This window comes from Gasterosteus aculeatus, chromosome 6 (assembly GCF_964276395.1).
Source record: "Gasterosteus aculeatus chromosome 6, fGasAcu3.hap1.1, whole genome shotgun sequence".
Classification (NCBI taxonomy): domain Eukaryota; kingdom Metazoa; phylum Chordata; class Actinopteri; order Perciformes; family Gasterosteidae; genus Gasterosteus; species Gasterosteus aculeatus.
The window spans coordinates 2,265,126-2,289,156 of NC_135693.1; the positions used below are offsets into that span (position 1 = coordinate 2,265,126).

At 43.7% G+C, this 24,031-nt stretch overlaps 1 protein-coding gene across 1 annotated transcript in view; it reads left to right on the forward strand.

The window, feature by feature from the left end:
• pdzd8 (PDZ domain containing 8) overlaps positions 1 to 23,736 on the forward strand; it is a 39,792-nt gene extending 16,056 nt beyond the window's left edge. The window contains exons 4-5 of the mRNA XM_040179197.2: positions 18,771 to 18,933; positions 19,022 to 23,736. Coding sequence (XP_040035131.2) covers positions 18,771 to 18,933; positions 19,022 to 21,375 — 2,517 coding nt within the window. The 3' untranslated portion in view covers positions 21,376 to 23,736. The remainder of the gene's footprint in view (positions 1 to 18,770; positions 18,934 to 19,021) is intronic.
• The last annotated feature ends 295 nt before the right edge of the window (positions 23,737 to 24,031 follow it).

Here is a 24,031-nt window from a genome sequence, read left to right on the forward strand (position 1 = left end):
AGGTTTTGGTCCCATTTTACAACATTAGGACCCATGAAAGAAGTCAAGATGGAGTGGGGTGGATGAAGGACTGTCTCAGACTAAGGGAAGACGCTTCTCTTCGTTCTGGGGGGGGAGGGGGCGCAGTTCATACATCTGAATCACGTTTTCAGATTGCAGCAGGGTGAACAGGCAGTGGCAATGTTTGTAATCCAGTTTTTGACGCTGGTGTCCTCATCTTCCTCATGTTGCTGCAATTGCAGGTGCAAGCTACTTTTTCAAGCAACCAATTCATGTTAAGCGAGGGAACCTTCACAAGCATTCACTACATTCTTGGTTATTCCCTTACTCTGATGACTTGCACTGGTTGGAGTAAGCCAGGGTTGCATTTGAATGAAATGAAATGTGGCTGTTAGTAAGCAATTGCTAATTAGCACTACCGGCGACCCAACAGGATTTTTCTTTTTTCTTCAATGGTAGGCGATCTACCGGCACAGGCGATTGACTTGTAGGGCACCCCTGGTGTACAGCATGAACAGGAGTGGCTGTTCAATACTAGTATGGATGAGGTGCTGGGGTCTGTTTGTTAGGTCTGATAACCCGCTGCAGAGCGAGGGTCAAGAACCCTCTCACAGCTCAACCCCCTCAAATAACTTGGATGGAAGTAGTGTTTTACTTCAGTTTCGCGCCCAAATATAATGGCAAGGGAAACACTGGGTTTAAAAGGCTTTAGAAAGTGGTTTTCTGTGATGACTTTGCATCTGTACTGACACAGGGGCTGGATGGATAGTCTGGTCCTCAAATTTAAACCATAAATTCCATGCTCTTAATGAGCATTTATATTTTTGTTGTTGTCCCTTTTTAGGGTGGTGTTCATAAAGCTCAATACACTCACTCTCAACCAATCAGCTTGATTTCATCTACCTGTACTATAACATTAACTGCTGGGGAGCGCCTGTATTAAATGACGTGTGTGTGTGAGAGAGAGGTGACCGCAAGCTTGTAGCTCTGGATTGATTCTTTCCTTCATTTTTTCGATTTCTTTGTTATACAAGCTGAGAAAGATGAACCTTTTATCTCTGCCTTCTCCCATTGCTCAATGTTCACTTCAGCATCTCCACTGTACTTTGTGCGCTTGCATCCGCACACAGACCACCTGTGAGCTGTGTAAATGAATCCTGTTCCATTACGGAGTGTGAGATTGGGTGCGTGCTTGCGAGTGCGCGTGTGAGTTTTTTTTATCATTTACGGTGTGTTGAGGTCGCGGGGCTGGAAGCTCTGTCAGGCGTGTTTGCACATCTGCTCCGTCGATTCCATCGTGGGCCCTGAAAGCTGATTCTTGCTGACAGCTTGACCCATGGAACATACACAGGAACACTACGCTCAACATCCCGTTGTGTAACAACAATTGGTTGCACTCGGTGAATGGCTACGTGTGGTATGAAAACGAGTGTGTATATTTACAGTTGCATGAGGCCGAATATTGCGCTGGTGTTTGTGATCGGTCTCATGGCCCGGAGCCCAAAGTCACCCAGCTTCCCGGACCAGGCGCAGGGTTTCCTTCACAGCAACATGTAGTGCCAGTGATTAGGAAGTCGCAGATGGGTACAGCCTGATCTGTTTAGGGTCTCTGTCAAAGAGCACTCTCAATGATTAGGCAGTGAAAGCCAGACATTCACCCTCAATTTAAAGACTGTGATTTGATTTGTAGAAATTATTACACATTCAATAAAAAAATCATCGTCATCAAAAAAAAAAAAATTTGTTTAGTGGGAAGTGCATTTTATCTGGACGTTTTTTTCAATTTTGCACACACCTTTTGTAGAACCTCTAGAGCTGAAAGAAAAAAGTATCTTGGCTCTGGTTGTCCCGTGCATCCCTTCCGTCCTGTGGTCCAAACAATATCAGCAACTCCATGATCTCTGTGTCGGCTCCTATTGTGGAGCGGCAATACAAAGCGAAGCTCCTGGTTGGTAGACTGTAGAGGGCTGCAGATAGAGCTGGATCTGGGTCGGTCCATGGCACGCTGCCAGAAGCCCCACTTGAGTCTCAGCGGAAAATGTTTCAGCTGAACCTGCGTCACTTTTATCTAATTTCTACATTTGCGTGGAAACCAGATGCAGCGTCGTTTCAATTCTCTAAACGACTTTAGTTTCCAGAGCGAATTAGACTAATCAGAATAATAATAATAACTTATATTTAAGGCTAATGTTTGACTGGATAAGACGGTTAATTTTACACGTCATCCAAAAAAGCAGCCAGCCAGAAAAAAGATAACTACAACTACTAAGGTTTTGCTGATCAGGTCATCCACGCGCTGTGACCACAGCGGCCGCCTGATATCTTACTCCAGATCAGCCATGGCACTATTCCACTACTATAGTCAATATTCACACAATATACACACACCACCAGATAGGCTTGGAGAATGAGAAAATACAATTTCATGCAGGTGATTTCAACATCTCTGACGCACTCCCAACAGACACACACACACACACCCAACCCCCCTTTCTCTCCCCATCACAGTGATTGTTTGATGTTCCACCTAGGATGTCTTTGTGTCTTTAATCTGCACCCGATGAAAGACTGTTGGTTGCTGTGGACAAGCACGTGCACACACATGCACACTTTTTGAAGTGTTTTTGTACAGTAGGAGTGGGTGGTATCATCCTGCTATGTTAAATGTTTTGGGGAAGAAGGTCTTGGTCCTGATGGACCTCAGCCTCCTGCCAGACAGAAGGGACACACAGTTTTTGTCCGACGTGAGAGGGGTCCGCTACAATCTTTCTAGCTCGATTCAGGGTCCCTGAAGGGAACAAGTCCTGGAGTGACCAGATGGTCAGCCTGTAGGCGGACTCATCCCCACCAGAGATCAGAGGTCTTGCCCCCATAGCCCATACCCATGAAGACTACGGGAGGTTCTTGTCACATGTAGTACACAGCCAGTAGAAATCCCAGCAGCTCCTTTACTGTTGCTGTAGGCCTCTCGGAAGTTTCCTCCTCGTCTCTTCATCAGTTTTGGAGGGACGTCCAGTTCTTGGTAATGTCACTTTAGTGATACATTTTCTCCACTTGATGATGGCCGTCTTCACTGCGTTCCATAGAATATCTCATTCTTTTACTAACCTTCTCCTGACTGACCCTTTTCAACAATGAGATCTCTGATGGCTTTCGCTGTAAATGCTACTAGACAGCTGAACTTTACGTGGAACTATCAGCATCACTTTAAATGATGACAGGTGTGTACGGACTACAATTATGAGTGTGAATGTGATTTGTTAATCCTGAACACAGCCACATCCCCATCTATAACAAGGAGCTCACACTTAAACAACCACATTTTTTAGTTCCCAATATTTCCACCTAAAGGATTTTATTTTTTCAATTCAATTATTTACATTATATGCCACATAGATGGTGGGAAATGTTCTGACATGATTTTGTCTTTTACATTACTAAAAGCTGTCATTTCTACAGGAGAATAGACTTTTTATATCCACTGTATCTGCCGATCTTATGCAATTTAAGTGCGATGCAAAAATCGGACTTAGACCTTTTTAGGAAATACAGTTTACAAAAATAGGAATAAATACTAAAATAAACGGAAAGTGGAAGGTAAATCTACCAACTGGATGCTCTGTATATCTCCAGCTGGAATATAGATGCCAGAATGCTTTTGTCTTTCCTTTAAAAAAAAGGAAATGAGGAAAGGACTACATTGTTTGCCGTGTCAACATGCACATCCAGCACTCAATCAAACGGTAGCTAAAGAAGCCTTTTTTGTTTTTGTTACGCACACATTGATTTGTGGGGGTCACATTCACCATTGGTTTCCGCCTTACCGGGCCAATTTAATGGCCTGTTCTAATTCTGTGTGTCGACGGCTGGCCACGCAACAGAAAGCAGATTAAAGACATGAGAGGTTGGTCCCACAAGCGGTTTGTTCCTAATCGTCTCTTTCATGGATCAATTCACCTCAGAGGAAACTCAATAGACCAGACGCCATGTGCATGACAGGCAGAGCAACAGGCACATTATACTTTTCTTCCCATTTTCATTTGGAATGCATTTCTCTGGTCCTAAAGGCAAGGTCTCTCATTAGGAAAGAAATGACCAGTTAGTCTATACAGTGTCAAAATGGCTCTCCTGAACTCCAAGTAATGACCCCCACTGATTAGTCGTTAGCCAGAGTCCGAGACAGGGACCAGGGTTTAAATGTCTCTGTATCTAGATGCAGTATTTGAGAAAGTGTAAATAATATGCTTAGACCAACACTTTCAATTTTCCCTATTATTGGTTCACTGGGCCTATGAAGGGAAAATAAGATGCTATTTGAAATCACACAGTTGGGCATTGTGCTGGTTCATTTTGTTCGGTTCACAGTGAATAAACAAAGCTGATGTAATGGCAGATCTTCTTTACAGCCCTGTTGCACAATCTCTGCATGAAAAGGGTTTAGGATTTGTTGGCGATGAATGGCTGTTATTGGAGTGCCCTTTGAACCCTGACTGTTTTCCATACACCTGGTACTAAAGTATCTTACTCCGAAAGTTTGTACGACATGACAGGTAAAATGGTCCAGTTGAAAAATGAAGCATCTTATCATGTTGATTTTATTATACTCACTGAAGATACAGTAGTGCAAGCCACTCGATAAATTCATCTTCTAATCTTTGAAGATCCACTCTGAACTTTGCCTCTAGAAGGATCTTACAACTGACATGACATGTGCTTGTCTGTTTTACTGCTGCTATGTCAGTCTTATTGAGAGTGACGGTAATCATTTTTTTTGTACTTTTCCTTAACAGAAATGATATTATAAAGGATCTGAGCAGCAGCAGAGCCCACATAAATAAAATCATATGTTTTTGTCTTCCTCCCTGAGCATAAAAGGAGGGTTTATGCTTGAAGGGCCCAGCAGAGACCAGATGGGAATGATTACGACTAAACTTTTATCAGCTCTCAAAGCATGTTTTTGTATCACCCTATTCTGTTCCATTTAACAAAAAAAAAAACATGAGCCAGCTCATGCGTTTGTATTTATTAGCTGAGCAACTCTTGAACGGCGACCTACTGACAATGTAGCCGGATACACTTGGAGTGCGAACACGGCAACACACTGCGATAAGGCAAAAAACTGCAAATGTAAAATGAATGTTAAGCACATGGTATGTGCTCAAATTGTGAGATGTGTCCCTGCAGGGCTCAAGGTGCAGTCTGAAGCAGCTGGTGAGTTCAGGGAGGAGGGAGATGGTTCTTGCATGACAGTCGAGCATCGGTGTTCAATGGACAGGAACGACGAAAATACCAACTCGATAAGGGGCATAGTGTGTTCTTCGTTTCACACTAGTTGTCATGTCTTACCCTAGGACGATGTAAAATTCATTATTTTTGCCTATGACAGCTACAAAAAAGGAACGTGTGGGCGACCAAACCTCTATTGCTGTCTATACAAGTGCAAATTAGGCAAAGCACCTTTTTGTTAGCCCGTGTCTCCATGACAACTCCTTTGTTCTTAATGCTTTTGAAACCTGCTTCCCTATGATTAAAAAGGCAACTTGAAAATTCAGATTGAGCCACACAAGTCTAAACTTCACTGATAAATCCTCTATACGATGAACATCCATCCATGTTTCTGCCACATAATTGAGCTGAATTAGGTTGTGCCATTCAGAAAATATTGAGTCATTAATATCTGCCCATTAGTCAGGGTTTAACATTTCAGATAGATAGCTGTGCCTGCATCAGGGCAATTAAGTCTGAGGAGGTGGGGATACAGGTGATATTGAGTTAATTGTAGATGCAGAAAAAAGACTGAAGGATGATGGTGTAATGCGTAATAAGATTCCAAGAGTGATCTTTACTCAACGGCAAACTATTGTTCCGATCTTTTCTTTTTTTACCATTCAAACGACCAACCAAGATGTGAGGGTGACCAACTATCTAGGAGCTAAGTGCCAGTCTAACGTTTGGACACACTTTCTCATCAAATTGAATGGTAAAGTATTACATAACGTTGGTTCAGCAGTACATAATGTAAATGGATCCTCTGCTTTCCTTAGTTGTTAACGTCAGAGGTGACATATAAGCAGTTCATCACAATACCTGTATGAATCTGCAGATTCTTTTTTCCAAAAGGTATTGCGTAATTGTAAGTCACAAGGTATTCTCTCTATTGTTAAATAAAAAGTAAAATACAGATAATAGGGTGTAATTTTCTCGTGACGTGTGTTGTAATACTGATTAAACATGAACTGAAACCCAGATGATGAAGACGTTTGTCGTTTTGACCTTTTTAACACTCTCACTACCATGTTGGTGAAAATAAATAACACAATGTCCCAAATCAGTGGTCCCCACGCGCTCTGTGTTCGAAACTGCCGTGCACGGTAAAAGGACAAGAAAAACGTCTGACGCGTGGGGAATATGTCAGCGGGACAAGCGCACATAATTAGGAGAAAATCCGGTCAATTTTTTAAAATAAAACATTTTTCAGCAAAAAAAAAAAATATATATATATATATATATATATATATATATATATATATATATATATATATATATATATATATATATATATATATATATATATATATATAAGCTTTCTGTGGTGCGGCCCGGTACCAAACGGCCCACGGCCCGGTGGTTGGGGACCACTGTCCCAAATGAGACATTTTTGCACAGCATTAACTTAGTCTAATTAAACCATACACACCTGCAAACTGGTTTTATTCATGCAGCTGGTCGTGTCTATGGACTGTTACCTCAACGTAGATAGACCTTGAACTCATACAGCAGAGCATGATGGCCATCGCTTACACTCGGCATGTCCTCCTCTGATGCGTCTGCTTGTGACAGCCTAAGGATCAAATACATCTAGCCCCACCTATGTAAAAGGTCATGTTTGGAAAGCCCGGGTGGTAGGTCTGCCGCGCTTTGTGGTTATTACATTATTATTACATGTTATTCAGCTGACACTTTTAATCAAAACAACTTACAAGAAGTAGATTAGCACCTTTTAAATCTGAGGCCATGGTTCTCAGCAGGAAACCGATGGATTGCCTACTCCAGGTAGAGAATGTGTTCTTACCCCAAGTGAAGGAGTTCAAGTACCTCGGGGTCTTGTTCATGACTGAGGGGAAGATGGAATGTGAATTTGGCCGGAGAATCGGAGCAGCGGGGGCGGTATTGCACTCTGCGCTATACCACGCCTTTGTGACGAAAAGAGAGCTTAGCTGGGAGGCAAAGCTCTCGATCTACTGGTCAATCTTCGTTCCTACCCTCACCTATGGTCATGAAGGATGGGTCATGACCGAAAGAACTAGGTCACGGGTACAAGCGGCCGAAATGGGTTTCTTCAGGAGAGTGTCTGGCATCTCCCTTAGAGATCGGAGTAGAGACGCTGCTCCTTTGCGATGAAAGGAGCCAGTTGAGGTGGTTTGGGCATCTGGTGAGGATGCCCTCTGGGCGCCTCCCTAGGGAGGTGTTCCAGGCACGGCCAGCTGGGAAGAGGCCCTGGGCAAGACCCAGGACTAGGTGGGAGAGATTATATCTCTGCACAGGCCTGGGAACGCCTTGGGATCCCCCAGTCAGAGCTGGTAGATGTGGCCCGGGAAAAGGAAGTTTGGGGTCCCCTGCTGGAGCTGTTGCCCCTGCGACCCGACCCCGGATAAGCGATTGAAGATGGATGGATGGATGGATAGACTTACAAGAAGTGCATTTCAACCATAAGGATATAAACTCAAAAGAACAAGCAATAACATCAAATAAGCCGATTTACAACTTGCTATAGATAAGATACATTATAATTACAATTTTTAAGTGCTACAATTTGTTAGTCTTTTTAGTCCAGGTAGAGTCTGAAGAGGTGTGTCTTTAGTTTGCGGTGGAAGATGTGAAGGCTCTCCGCGGTGCTGATGTCATCAGACAGCTCATTCTACCATTTCCTAGCCAGAACAGCAAAGCGTTGTGATCTTGTCGAGCTGCTGCATTCTGGATGAGCTGCAGAGGTCAAATGGCGGTAGCAGGGAGACTTGCCAGGAGAGCGTTAAAATAGTCAAGGTGGGATATGACAAGAGCCTGAATCAGTACCTGCGCTGCCTTCTGAGTGAGAAGGAGACATATTCTCCTGATGTTGTAGAGTGTGTATCTACAGGATCGTGTGTTTGCAGTGATGTTGGGAGTCAGGGAGAGTTGGCTGTCGAGTGTCACACAGAGGTTCCTGGCAGTCAAAGTGGGCGTTAACACAGAGTTGCCAAAGTTTGTGGAATGACCTGCCTTGAAGCCTGACTGGTGGGGTTCAAGGAGGTTGTTACGGTGGAGATAGAGACAATAACACGTTCAAGAGTTTTGGACTAAAAGGAAAGAAGAAAGACCGGTCGGAAGTTGTTTTCTTGGGGTTGAGGGTGGGTTTCTTCAGGAGTGGGTTAACACTTGCCTGCTTCAGAGAGTTGGGAAAACTGCCAGATAACAGCAAAATGTTAATGAGTCAGGTGAGGAAAGGAAGAAGGTCAGGAGCGATAGATTGTAGAACATGGAATGGGGTCAAGAGGGCAGGTGGTCGGACGGGCAGCGGTTACTAAGTTGAGAACTTAGGAGACAGGGTGGTGAAAGAGGGAAGCAAGGGTGATAAAGGATAGACGTTGGTGTGACACAAGTAATAGGAGATGGGTTTGAGAAAGCGGAGTGTATGTCCGCTATTTTTTTGGTGAAATAGGGTTAGGGTTAGTTGATTGGGTGAGGTCGTTAGTAAGAGAGCGCAGAGGAGAGTAGGAGATGAAGAAGTCAGAAACGTGACGTGGAGTTAAAGTGAGGTTAGAGGTGGAGCAGTTTCTGGAGAAGATGTAGTCAAGAAGATTGCTGGCGTTGTGAGTAGGGGGAGATGGACTGAGTGTGCAAAAGAAAAAGGTAGGAGTAAGAGGTCAGACGACTTCTCCGTCTGGATGTTAGTCTGATTAAATACTCCCTCGTCAATGGAAGTTGGCTACCTGCGCTGACCACACCCCTCGTCGTTCGGAAACGAAAGGTTGATTGCCCTCAGTAGAAACTCCTCAAAATGCAAAACAACAACCACTTTGTCACCTCGGTGAAAATTCAAACAAAAATTGAGTTGAGTTTCAATGACCCAAGTCTGCTTTATAAGAGAAAGATCAGGTTAAACGTAGCAAAGATAAGTGTGCACGCTAGCAGTCAATTTAATCTAATATAGCAGAATCTACAGCGAGAACTGTCAGTCCAGTCACATAAAAATGGCAAGAGCTGAAGCAAACAATCAAATTAACTTAAAACAGCAATTTCCATCCTTGATTGCTGAGGCTCGATCTTTGGGCGGAAAGGCATCTATAACGGCCTGACAGTTATGGTACGTTCATACCAAAGTGAAGCGAATTAATCGTGCGAGTAGATTCCATGTAAAGTCAATGCACAGACACGTCTGGTCACAAATGAGGCAAATTTTAAACGGGGGGCGCGAATGACGCGAAAAATGTGGCGAAACGAGCGAAGCGAATAAATAGCTTTTTCGCCCGACGCTGTCTTGCAAAAGCCAATCAGCGTTTAGATGCTCTGCCACAGCGTGAATACACTTTATTAAACGGCCGCTCACCGCAGACACACACAGCTGAGACTGAACACCTGTAAGTTAGTTTGTGACTAACTGAGACACGCCGGCACCGAGCCGACACAACAGGTCATCAGACCGGCTGCTGGTCAGCCTGAAGTAGTGCTGGAAGCGGCAGTCATCCAGACGCACTCTCTGGAGGAGTCAGTCAATTCAAGCTGTGTGCTGTGTGCGACAACGGATGATGTCATGAACACAACACCGTTTGCGGTTCCGACATTTGTGTAATTCACACAACAAATAAGAGCAGAAAGAAAGATTGTGATTATTTATTTCCATGGTGGATAGCAGAAACAATAACTGTCTTTACGGAGACACGTGAAGGAGATAAGCGACGCCCCCTTCTAGCCACGAATGAAGCGCAACAACCCTAAAGCAAAAATTCGCTTCTGGTGTGAACGTACCATTAGATGTAAACTTGTGTAAGCTTAGATTTAATTCCGCAAGTGATGCTTGTGTTTGCTGCAGCAAGTTGATTTGCTTCTGTTGTCCCTGGATGGTAGGGACCAAACAATCAGCGCAAATGTGCCTTTCCACGAACCGTATCAGAACCGTAGACCTCTGCACCTTCTCTAACAACTCTTCGGAGCCCGTAGATAACCATAGCGGGAGTGGGTGTGTTGCCAAAGACGTGGACCTTCTTTCAACACTCCACAATTACATAATCTAAATCATTGTCCTCGTACCATAAAAAGCTGAGGAACTGGCGATGGTCTTTATTCACCAAGAAACAATAAAACATCGGCAATAACTGCCACCTTCTTTTTCCGAAAGCGTGACACGGCACCAAGTTGTTGCTATCAGGACCAGTGAGTAACACGCCATTGAGGGAGACAACAAAGTACTCAGTGCAAGTCAAAGACCACTTTGAACTGGTTAGGTTTTTGTGAGTGATATACCCCAAACGTTGGGAGATACCATCTATATGCATTTCAGGCTTCTTTTTTAAGGATCATTGTAAGGTTGCGAACCAGTTAACCACCTGCCCCCTGTTGTTCAGGAGAAGCTGTCGTTGGTCTTCGTGGCAGTGGGGCAACCCAACTGCTAGCGTCGTCCTTGCAGATGGGCTGATGGGATCTAGAACAGCGCCTGGTGTTGGAACCTCAGGCCGATTGTTTGGTATTGAATGACAATCAATGAGCGATGGGAGTGAGTACAGTACCAACTCAATCTGAAATCCGTCCACCTTCTTGACTGATGTCTTTACAACCCCAGAGCATGTTCTTAGATGGCAGGAGACTGGTTTTCTATCGACCCTGAATAGTTTTGTTCTAGCTAATAAGCAATTTCTATGGTCCTCGGAACCGTTTGAATATATTTTTATGAGGCAGATCTTTCAACATGAGCAGCTCTACTGGGCTGGACAATAAACTTCTGTACAGCTTGCCCTAAAGACCGCTGTGGGAAATGCATGGCTGTATTTCACTGACTGAAAATCAGGGGCATTTTACAAGAAATTTGGGGGCATTTTTGAAACTGAAATAACATTTAACCTATGTTAAAAATAATAAATATACTTATTTGGGCTACAAATGCAAATATGCATTTGTCATCAAATGGCAGCAATATGACTACTAGGCAGCAAGTGTTGTAGATTTTTTTGAACCAAAATGAACAGAAAACATTTAAACCTTGAGTCAACTGCAGTCTCAACAAATTGTATTTTACCCAAATAGGACATTGGCTGTTAACCAAAAGATGGCACTAACTAATGAGGAGAGGAGAAACATCTCTCGCTGGCTGCACTAACGTTAGCTAGCTAGCAAGCCTTCGTAGCTAATGTTAGTTAAATAGCTAATCAGAGCTAGCCAATGTTAGCTAACTTAATCATTTCAAAATAATAAATACTTAGTTATCACTCACCGTAGGCGATGGTTCGTTGCTTGGTCGTCTGGTGGCGAAAGGACGCGTTTTTCTTAATGTTTTCGCTCCCCTTGATAAAGTCAGCACAATAATTGCCGCGCGCTCACAGGTCTGATTAAGAGATTAAGCTACTTTTTTTTTCTTCTTCAGAACGTTTGATTCATCCCGCATACATCAGTTGAGGCGAGAATCAAACATTCAATGGCAACTGGACCGGGTCGTTACGGCTGCAATGTGTTTGACAAGTTAACTAAATTGTAGTTATTGTTGGAAGAAATTATGGGGGCAATTTTGCCCTTTGCCCTTGTGTATTTCCGCCGCTGGCTGCATTGTAATAGGGGCTGTCACTTTACAGAGCACTTTACAAGAAACTTGCAGTCTTTGCCGAGATGCAAAATTGAAGAAAAGCACTTATTAAACATATTCATTTCTCCTTTAGGAGAGCCTTCCTATCGCTCCTATCGCTTAAGAGTTTGTATCTGAATGTTAAATTAATGTTAATTAATTTTTTAATTAATGTAAAATAACAACATATTTGATTATCTCCAAGGCAGAATCCCACCGGGTGGAACAATATGAACAAGTGACACTTGTGCTGTCCTTGTGCACTTTGTGGTGCTCTCAACCATCATCTAACGCCTATGTCTTTTAGGGACACAGTGGTTGTCCTCTTCAGACCGTGCGCCGCGCAGGGTAGATTGAGATTGAAGTAGCCTAGCAGCTAGCGCTGCATAAAGTGGTCAGTTTGCCACTCTCCCCCTTCTGTTTGACACATAGAGGAATACCTATTCCTGTTGTGAAAACAAAACACCATCTAGAGTTAAGCAAAGAAATGCCTTGAAGGCAGCACAAGGGGGACTGTGGGTCAGTGGAGACCAGGGTTGTCTTTCAATCAGGGGACCGGGGTCCATGTGTCGTGGTCCATGTGTCCTTGGGCAAGACACTTGTCCTGAAAATCTCCTGTAGCTGTGACTATGGTGTATGAATGTTAGTTGCCGATGGGCAGGTGTCACTGTGTATAGCTCCTCCCATCAGTCTATGAATGGGTGTGAATGGATGAATGATGAAATGTAGCGTTAAAGAAATTGTTAGTCAGAAGACTAGAAAAAAGAACTGAAGAACCTCTGCTCGGTGGCAGAATTGGGCCCTCGTCCAAATAAGGGCTGCACTCATTCACTCATTCAAAGATGATGGTGGCTTTAGCACTGCTTTAATTGAGTAATAACTCCAACGTTTTTTCAGCCCAAGGTCCCCCAAACTGATGGAGCAGGGACCCCCTATTCTACGGATTTTAGTCAGCCATCTTTTATTTTTGAGCTTTTCGCTCTTTAGACGTGAGCATAAACGCGATCTGATTGGCTGGTGTCGGTGCTGTCGTATTTGCATAGAAGGAGCTGTGAAGGAACCGCTGCCCAGCTTGAGCGAGCTGCTGTGGGAAGATGAATGTGTGTTGCGGACTGAAAGATAACGTCTTCTCCATAAATGTATCTATTCGCTACAATATGTTGGATTCATGTTGATGTGTATTTAAAGACTATACATACAATTCTGATTTTGAAGACATTTCAATTTATGGAGAAAAAAAATTGCGACCCCCCTCTCCCCCCCTGCAGGAGTTGCGGACCCACTGTTGAAGACCTCTGCTCCAGATGATATCATCATAGTCCTGCTGTATAAAATAGTTTTCAAGAAAAGAGACTTTAAAATGTTCCAGTGACTTATACTGTAACTTAACCAGTGTCTGTCATATTGTGTTTGAGAACAGATACTGCGGAGTTTGCGTCACAGTTAACCAGCCTGATATACCCACGTAAACACCTGAGCTCCTGGCCATGCACCCCAACCCTCAGCCCCCTCCACCCCCGTCACCACTGGGGCTGCTAATTGGATGTGGCAGGGAATTGCGGTGCACTTGCCTTGCAGCGACTCGTACCCTATAACCATACACAAATCGATCTGACGTGTGGTATTATATTCAATTACCAAGCGGTGCGGTGACAGGGAAAAGGATTTGCTCAACCCCCACCGCTCTGTCTAGCACACACTCTCCCAGACCTGCTGGAGATCAGAGGGATGTTCAGCCAAGCAACCTGAGATGCGTCCGAGCTATCCGTCAAACAGCGGTTTAAGAGGAGCCTCCAGCTAGCCAGCTCTCCCTGGAGACGGCTCCGTATACACACAGCCTACTGATGACTCCCACGTAGGCCAGAATTACCCAAACGTTTGCTTGTACTCTGCTCCACCTTCTTGCGTCACTTCTGGTTGTAAAGAGTCATGTTGGTGATGTCTTAAAGGGCAGACTTGATGCTTCTAAACGGTAGTTTATGTTTAATTCTATGTAGTATTTACATTCAGGTTCGTTCGAAATCAATCACCATACTTATCCTTTATCTTTATCTTTTTTCATAACATTCACACAGCAGCTCTTGGGTCTGGTGTGTTTTGACCAGACCAATAGCATTCTGTTTATTTGAACTTTTTTCATTATATTTTAACATTCATTATTCATGTGTATTTTGCTTTGTGAGCAAGCCCGTGATATGTCAGTGTAACAGTAAGTAAAATAGTTTTATTCAGGGATCAAAGGAAGACTTTGGTCCTGGAGGTAATATAGGGGACTTAAAAGCAGTGATGGCTGCCATTTGAACATATTAACCTTTCATTTGTTCTCTATGGCAGTGTAGATAAAAGAGAGACTGAATTTGCTGAAATAGATGGCGAATTACTCAATTTGTGTGTGGCCAGTTCGGGGTTGCTACGTTTGTCTTTTCTGCACAGAGACAAGAAACTGAGGGCTGCTTGTTGTTGTAGTCGATGTTAATGAGGTTAGTCCGGCCCCTGGTGCTCCGCCATGAGAGGAAGCTCTTCCAAACAACGGTTTGAGAAGCACCACATAGCTACTTTCCGATGGCAAGAAAAGAGTCTTCTCTCACAAAATCAAAACTCCAACCACCACATTGACAATAGAGGGTGACGCAGTCTGGTCCGGGCAACGAATCACTGCGGATATCGTCATTTGATTTTTATTTAAGACACTCTGTTTCAACATCAATATTATGTTTCTTCAAATTAACCAGAAATGCATGGGAAAATATACTTCTTCCCCCTCAAGGTGTAAAATAGACAAATAATGTCTGCTTCAAGACCCTAAATACTTGTTACGGTGCAGAAACATGAACAAATGTATGTTACAATAATCACAAATCAATGGCAGCAACGATATTACTTTAGCAGAGGCAAACATTACACATATAATTTTCTAGAATAGATATAATGGTTGGCTTGTCTAATTTTAATTACAAAAATGAACTTTAATAGTTTAAATCCTTTGCTTAGATTTTGACTGATGATGATCTTTGTCTCCCAAACTGCGTGTAATGGAGAATCTTCGTTACAATCCCAAATGTGCCACTCAGAGCTTTAGAAACTGCGTCCCTCCTCTCACACTTTGATTTAAAGCAAAGAACATGTATTTAACATTTTGGTAACGTAAAGTATTTTCACTTTGTAAGACACAATGTTCGTTTTTAAAGTAGAACTCCTCTCTGCTCCCTGGCGCCACATCCCTCAGCACATTAAACATGCTGTTTCTACAAATACAAATGACATGGTGCACAGCCGGCTCTGCGCCCTTTACATGCCGGCTCCTCTGTTTCTCACAATCACATTAATTCAATTTTGTAAAGCCCCAAATCACAAATTAGCCTCAGAGGGCTTCACAATTATAAAGCAGAGATATTCCTCAGAAAGAGTAATAATGAATATAAAACCCAGGTGGGTGTATTTCTATCTGAATGCAGTGGTGCTGCCGGAGAGAAGTGGACGTATCGCTGGGTGCAATGGCATATAATTAAGTACATAATACTGTCTGTGACTGTGCAGCTGTTAGTGTAAATGTACTTAAAGGGGTGACTACTATTTGCACTTCATAAGAATGGACTTGTATGCTCACCTTTGGGAATCTATTTTAGGCACAATTGCGACATTGCAGACGGAGGTGCAGCTGTATCCACACAGCTGCAGGGCTTCTCCAATTATAGAAGGAATATTCATCACCTACACTCAACTTAGGGCAGTTGTTTCTCAATAAGCAACATTTCACCTCCCTTAAACTGTGCATCTTGAGTAGCCAAGCAGAAGTTGGTCCACTCAGCACCAGATCTGAATGTGCCAGTGGCCTCCGTGCATGTAAAATATGTTTGTAGCATTTTTAGATCCACAGGACAACCTGGACATTATGGCCAGGATAACGTTTCATCATAACTAGTTCCAGTATTTAGTGAATCGTTAGTTAACTTAACAAATGGAATAATTGAAATATGCAAGAATGACAACCACTTCCATAGTTCAAGTTTGCTTATTATGTTAAAGGATTCAATATCTGCTAGAGTACCGCCGAGATGAGGTGTGCACGTGTAGTCACTGAATGTTAATGCTGTGATGTTATCATCCCAATATGGACCCAGTTGGCCAACAGAACCTCCCCCCCCACACTAAGTAATGGTCGGAGCAGCCTGCTGCCCCACAATGCTGTTATTGTCTTCGTGGAAGAGCTGTAACCTGTTCAGATCACATTAAACCTGTCCGTCTGTCTCTCTGTCTGTCTTTATCTCCCCCTTTCTCCGTGTAGTCCAGGACTGTCTGTTTACTCAAACACATCTTGATATAACATGATGCCTTAATGTAGATGAATTTGAAGAACATCTTTTTTTAGCCATGTCTTGCTATAGCAATATACCTAGTTTGATGGGTTATTTGAAAGTGCCCTCACCCCACAGCTGCCTTTGGCTTTTTGTATGCTTTACTGCCTTTTTAAGATTGACTTTTATCATGTTGACACAGGCAATTTGTGCTCTTAAGAGAGTTTGATGAATTTTTATAATATATAATTTATAAGTATCAACATAAATAGTATGACGTTTATGATAATGTGAAAATAAGACTTTATTGCCAAACCTTCCGATTACTAAATACCTTTTCCTTGTCGGGTGGTCTGGTTTGGCCCTCTCCTTATGCACTTCCTCCCTAGTCGTCTGCTGGAACTGACATTAGTTGTGCTTGGGAAATGATAGCGACACATGTTCCTGGCTGGGTCATCTGTACGCCGCCCTCCTCCGGGACTCGCCCCTTACAGGGGCTCGCTTTGTCCTCACATCCGACTTGGAGTAATGAAGCCCCCTGACAGGGAATGCTGCCAGGCCACCGAACCGTCGAGAAGCACGGACCCCGTAGTGTAACTTTTTAGCGGTTTCATCTCCAACGGTATTTACTCAATGTGTTTATGATTTCATTATTAATGAGAGCTGTGTTCGACAAGACTGTCCTGTTACTTAAGTAAAATAACAAAGGTATGGACGTCAAAATACACTAGTAGCCTACCAGTAAATAATATTGTCAAATAATTGTAGTGAAATTCAAGGTACAAAATTTCCGTCTGAGTGGTAGTTGTGATCTTAGTTGTGGACAAAGTATGAAGTACATTACCTCACATTTGAGCAGTACTTTGGTAACCTAAATGTACTTGATTACATTCTACCACTGCGAGAACACAAAACCATTATTGAGGTTCTATCCAGCCTCTTTATTTTGCTGTCAAGGTGAACCAGATAGATGCATTGAACCTAAAAACGTACAAAATCTTCTTCTGGGGAGGATGCCCCCCCACCCCGAACACCCTTTTAGAGGGTTCACCTACAACTGTCTCACTGAATCCTGTGTTCACCACCGAGACAATAGTAAAGGTGCAGCGCCACCCTGATCCCAGCTTGTGTAGACGATGTGCTCATTCATAGCCTGTCCTAACCCAATCATTGGCTTCCACCAGAACCAGGACTAATTACAGTCATTTGTCTCTGTCTACATGTTTGCCCTCCTTTTCTGTCTTCTGAACAGGACACCTGTACAATCTGCATCCTCTATGTCTGAAACAGGAACTATTGTACCATATGTGTCTCTGGCATCTCCAGTAATCACAGTTCAGATTGCATGTGCTTCTTCGGTGCTTCTGTCACCGCAGATCACCAGCATATGACGCCCTGTCTGGCTACTATAAATCTGCTGTAATTTGGTAGAGGACATGTCAGGCGTGAAACGGGTCACCTCCCCATCAAAACAGGTGTGCTGTGGGATAGATGACTTGGACTGTGTGCGGTGGGTGTTATTAAGGCAGCCCGGTGGGGGTTTAATTGCAGCTCTCTCCTCTGCCACGGAATTGCTGCTTTCAGTTTGAGTGAAAATGGTGGAGGCAGATAAATGTTGAACTTGAGGCATTTGTCAACTCAAAAGTGTTTTTTCATTCTTGTTGTCGTATATATGGATTTGTAAACATTTTAACATAAATACATTGTATATAGTTAAAGCAAATTGTTCTGGTTAAGATATTCCACACTCCATCCACGTTGAAACTATAGTGTAAATGACACTGTAAATGCCTCTTTCTGTCCAAATACCTTGTTCTTAGTTAATTACTGTCAGAGTGTTGTTGCTTTTACGTGTGTTATCAGGCTAATGGACATTTTCTATGGGTGATACATTGCAATCCCAGAAATGTTACCAAACTTCTTAAAGTAGATCATCCACAATTATTAATAAAATCAAAATCAAACCTATTTGGACACTCACACTCCATTATTTACTATTATGACATTTTTATAGGTTATCAAAGATAAAAGGTTTACAAAACCATACCATGACCTTTTTTAGAACTTTGTAATTTGAATGAAATTGTATTTTCACGTCAGTGATCTTGAAATATTCAAGTTACCAACAGAAAATACCAACAAACATTGTTAAAAACACTATTTAAAAATCCTGTGTACCAAATAGTCTTTCAAAATTCAGAATGGACAATTCCGTTATGCTATGGCCCAGGCGTACAGCGGGTCGTCTTCCAGGTCAGTGGTTTGATCCCTGGCTCCTTCAGTCCACATGTTGAAACAGCCTTGGTTAGGAAGCCCTAATGGATGTGTGTCCTGTTGGGCTAATGGCCCCTTGTAGCCTCCTCCATCAGTATGTGAGTGATGACATGGAGTAGACCTAGAAAGGTGCTATACAAATGTACATTTCGACAAATCTTCCACAGCTCTTAAAATATACAAGAGAACCCATCGATATCGATAGATGGAAGTTCAGGGTAAAGAAGTGCTTCTTTGCGCTAAAAAACGGCGCGTCAATTTCTTGCTAATGTTGATACACTGTTTGTGTTCTTGCACACCACAACCGTATCACTACATCAAGTAGATAAGTAAAGAACACTGCCTATGACCTCTAAATCAATTTGGTTCTTCATTGTAACATTTCTCATCAGACGGAGGTCATCAAGGGGCCGTGTGGCAGTGTCGGGATGACGTTCAGGCACGTTCCTGCCAGCGAGGGGGATGCGGTCCATGTCAGCATTGAGACGGTGACGCCCAACTTCCCTGCTGCCGCGGCAGACCTGCAGAGGGGGGATCGCCTCATTGCCATAGGAGGTTTGCAATGTTTTAATAATTGGTATGTACTGTGTCTGTACTTCACACTGCTGATAACCTTTTTTCCCTGTTCTTTAACATTTGACAGGAGTCAAAGTAACATCCTCGGTTCAAGTGCCCAAACTGTTGAAGCAGGCTGGAGACAGAGTGGTGGTACTTTATGAGAGACCTGTTCGTCACCAGACTCTCTCCTCTTTTGCAAGCCTCGGACCTCTTCAGGAGGGGTTTGGGCACCTGGAGGAAACCGGTTTCATTTCGCAGCCAGGGGGTTTTGAGGAAGACCCAGCCCCCATCACCACCCTTTCTGATATATCTGACAACAAAGAGATGGACTCTGAGTTTGAAGAGTTGATTGTAGACTCCAAACTTGGCCAGACTGGTGTCCCTAACAGCACCACAAATACCAGTGATTCTAAGGAGGAGTCCTTACTTACAGTAAACCAAAGCCCCAAAAGGACTGTGGCCAACCTGGCCTCTAAGCCTCTTGGTACTATATCACCTATCCTTAACCGAAAGTTGAACCTGGTGGGTCTCCAGTCACCACTAAAGCCCCAGTCCAAAGAATCACCAAAGCCCTCACCACATAAAACCCATAGTGATCCAATGGAGGGTCTGCAACGCCCTACTGTCCCTCCCCCACCTCCTCCTTCTCGCCCTCCAGTGCCGCCAAGACCACAGATACGGTTAACATCGGCCTCCTCCGAAACCTGTCTTTTGGAAGGCATTGATCCGTTAACAATTACTAATGCCACTGTTGTTTCTACTGTAACTAACACCATTGGCACTACTGAAAAGTCCTCTGAAAAAGCTCCTCCCACTGGAGCCGTTGAAGATAAGATCGGCACTGAGAAGATATGTGTCAAACCTGCTGAGAGTAAGTCTACTAGGCCTGCAGAGTCCATAGATGAGCTACAGGTCCCTTCCACTGTGACCAGCAGCAACAAAGCTGATCAAACCAAGGACAAAGCATCAGAGAGCTCTTGCAGTACACGGGACAGTCTAGAGGACCATTCCCTCTGGGAATCTCCAGAAACCATGTTTCGTAACCAGACGGCACGCTGGCCCAAGGCCTCTGTCCTGTTTGACGTAGAGGGCAACCATAAGTACCTTAACGTAGCTCTGTGGTGCAAAGATCCCTTTAAGCTGGGCAGTTTGCTGTGCCTGGGTCATGTCAGCCTCCAGCTGGAGCATATAGCCCTTGAATGCATGGCCACATCTTCAGCAGAGTACCAGAGCACCTTTAGGTTGGGGCCTCCAGAGCCCAGGGCTAACGTCAGTCGCACTGCTCTACGGAGCCTCAGCAGCCACAAAGGCTTCAATGAAAAGCTCTGTTATGGAGATGTCACTCTGAATTTCTGCAACGTGGCTGAAGGTGACTTTGAGTATTCTGGTGGTCTGTCAGAAAGAGAGCAAGAGGGGAGCCTCCATGAGGAGGATGTAAGGGAGAGGGAGCATATCCCCACTGCACAGCGCGACGAATTGTCCTACAGCGCCATGCAGTCGGCGGAGCTTCGTCACAACTTCCAAGACACCCAGTTTCAGAACCCCACGTGGTGTGAATACTGCAAGAAGAAGGTTTGGACCAAGGCCGCCTCTCAATGTATGATCTGCGCCTACGTTTGCCACAAGAAATGCCAGGACAAATGCCTCGCTGAACATCCCAGCTGCGTGGCAGCCACTGAACGTCGTGGAGCTGACCCTGAAGCCAAATCCACCATTAACCGGGCTACCACTGGCCTCACACGCCATATTATCAACACCAGCTCCCGCCTGCTTAACCTCCGCCAGGTTCCCAAGACCCGGCTGGTTGACCAGGTGGCTGACGCTATCCCTGGAGTGGTAGAGCCCTCACCCAAGCATACCCCAAACACTTCAGACAATGAGAGCAGCGATACTGAGACCTACACTAGTGGCGCCAGCCCCTCAAAGCAGCTTGTTGGCAGTGGTGGCAGTAGTAAACTTGTACGCAAGGAAGGTGGGTTAGATGACAGTGTGTTTATTGCTGTGAAGGAGATAGGCCGCGACCTGTACCGGGGGCTTCCCACAGATGAGCGCTCCCAGAAGCTGGAGTTAATGCTGGACAAGCTGCAGCAGGAAATTGACCAAGAGCTGGAGCACAATAACGCTCTGCTGCTGGAGGAGAGGGAGGCCATAGATGCCCGGCGCAAAGCCCTAATTAGTACTGCTCTGGCTAAGTCTGGTGAGAGACTGCAGGCCCTCACCTTGCTGATGATCCACTACCGAGCAGGCATCGAGGACCTGGAGTCAGTGGAGAGCCCCTCTCCTTCAGAGCAGCAAGGCTTTAAAGGCAAGGGAGAGGGCCTGGAGGAAGAGGCCCTGATGGGGGCCGAGGTCTATGACAGTGAAATATGCAGCCCTGTTCAGGAGCAACTGCTGGATGACATGACTGAGGAGCAGATCTGTGTGGAGGCACTCCACTGAATAAGACTAGAAGAGAGAAAGAAGGGGAACGCGTGCGTCCAGGTTTGTTTATGGAGATTAGGACATTTCTGCAGTCCATTTGAAAAATTGGGTACGTTGGGGTCCGGTGTTTGATTCACATGTTTGTTTATGGTTTGGTAAAGGAATTTTGATTTGCACAATATGATGTTGTTTCCATACTCTTGGTTTTTGAAGGGAAGCGTCAGGGCTACACTAGTATCTGCCCTCAGTAGTGCTGCATGTGTATCCTCCAGTTTGGTTTTTCTTCAGCTACAAATTCTTTGTGAGCCATGAATTCAGTTGGCTTTCTCGTCTATAACTGCTTTGACATAAGGTCTTAAGTAAATGTACAGATGTCTGTGGTATACCCGTCTGAATCACCTTAACTTTGGGGAAGGAAGATGATTATTAATATTAATTAGATTTATATTTGTTACCTGTGAGTAACAATTTGAAGGTGAAATACTTGGTCAATAACAGTTTGAATGGTAGCAGGTGGTTTACATATCCACTTCAGTGGAACATGTCATTATGTTTTATTAAGCAAGCTGTCACATGTATTACTTGTTTTGAGTGTTTTTTTATACAGTAATATATTTAGATTCTTTCTGCTCATTAACCTCTGGGTGATTTCTTAATCAGTGCAGTAGGTCTGATAAATAGTTTGCCTATTTCTTTAAGTGTATCTTTGTATTGGTAATGCCATACATGTTTTACATGAAGGGGGGTTAGAGTTAATTGTCCTGTGTAATAGTTAATCAATTTCCTAACCATTTCCTTTGTTTTGTCTTGCTATGATCACCTCATCAATTTAAAACTTTAACTATGACACATTTATAACTTAGGAAAAAATACACGAGGGCAACATGAGAAATCTTTGATACATGATTGACTTTTGAATAATCAAATGTTACCCAGGAGCTCTGGAAGAAAACAGTCTCCCAACATTTATTCAATTGTGTGTGTGCTCCAGGAAGCTACGATGTAAATTAGTGCAGATTATAAGCCTTTCTAGGTCGTTTTCAAGCCCAAATGAATGTAGGTTCAGCCCTTTCTGTGTTGAGTGTGTCTACAGTTGTTGGGCACTGCCTTCCCCCACTTCCTCGCTAGACATCAAGAATTAATGTAGCCTGTTAGTGTTTCTATCATGACCACCTCCAAGATGCTACGCGGTTCATTTATTATTTTCATCTGCAGAGAGCAAAAGGTGAGATTGTTTATGAGGAGGGATTATGTCTCTCTTGCATAACTGGGAAGAAATCTACCCTGGAAAATCTTCAAAACAATTTGTATGGGGGTTATGTCTTTTCTTTTTCTTTTTTTTTACATGACATTTCTGCCGCGCTTTGAAATGAGTTTGTTTTGAGTTCGTGTTGATGGAGATTTCAGGCTTTCTTAGTGTCAACAGCAGGTTTTGGTCAGTTGGTGAGAATTGTTTCATGATGTTCAACATGTAAAGGGTAAGGACTGAAAATCCAGTGAGGGGTCAATTTAAAGTTCGAAGTAACTTGGCAAAAACCGCCCTGTGTAGAAAAAAATAGGATAAAAATAAATGTCATAACGGCAATAGATGGAATTCTAGAATGCTACACACACAGCGGTAAATACTCAAAGGAAAGCGCTTGAATAGCTTAGACAGTTATCACATTAGCAGTCATTTGCACTTTGGTCCTGACGACTAAGGGTAGGAAGAGTAGATCTTTGCTTTCGGTGTATGCCTGAATTTTTTTCTAGAAAATGTTTGATTGACCAGCACCTTGTCAGATGACGCTGGATTAAGTTGAGTAATTTTAAACTACTTTGCTGCATTTTCCCGCCATTGTCCGATTTAGAGGAAACGGACGCTCACTTCTTGTTATTTTCTGTGAGAGGTATGTTGCTAATGTGGATATTGGCTTGCTGGCTGCTATACTTGTCAATCTCTCTCTGTCCCTGTTTATCCAGATTTTTGTGCAATACTTTTGTAGGAATTTAAGCTGATAATCAGGAATGACCCTCCACATCTGTGATTTCTCTACGTTTTCCTTTAGACACATGTGTGTGTGCCCATCTGTCTGGTAGTGTAACCCGAGGGGGACCAATGAGCACCCCAGAGTAAACCCCTCCTCTGGCCCGGGAGCCGTTGCTTTTGCTGCTGTATCTGTTACAACACGCTGTCCCACAGATTGCATAATCAAATGCTTCGGCCCCCCCATCCGTAACCTTTGAAACTGCATTTACAATAGGACTGGTCACCACGTTGAGCAGGACGGGATGGTGTTTGTCTCTCTGGTGTATGCGAGGGATGTGGCACACAGTTTTCAAACGGCTCATGTGATGAAGCTTTATTGTACAAAACTTAAATAAACAAGTGCAAATGAATTCCCATCACTGTGGTTTGTGCTTTGATCTGCTGACACAGAAACACTAAAGGCGCAGTCTGATCACCACCGCAGCCACAACACTTGAACCTACATTACATTACAGGTCATTTAGCTGACACTTTTATCCAAAGCAACTCACGTTGCATTTTTAACCCATGGCTTTTTTACATTTTTGCCCAGGGAGCCAATAGGGGTTAGGTGTCTTGCTCAGGGACACTTCGACATGGGGCAGCCAGGACCCGAACCGCCAGCCTTGCGCTTCCTGGTGCATCCACTCTACTCCATGCGAATTG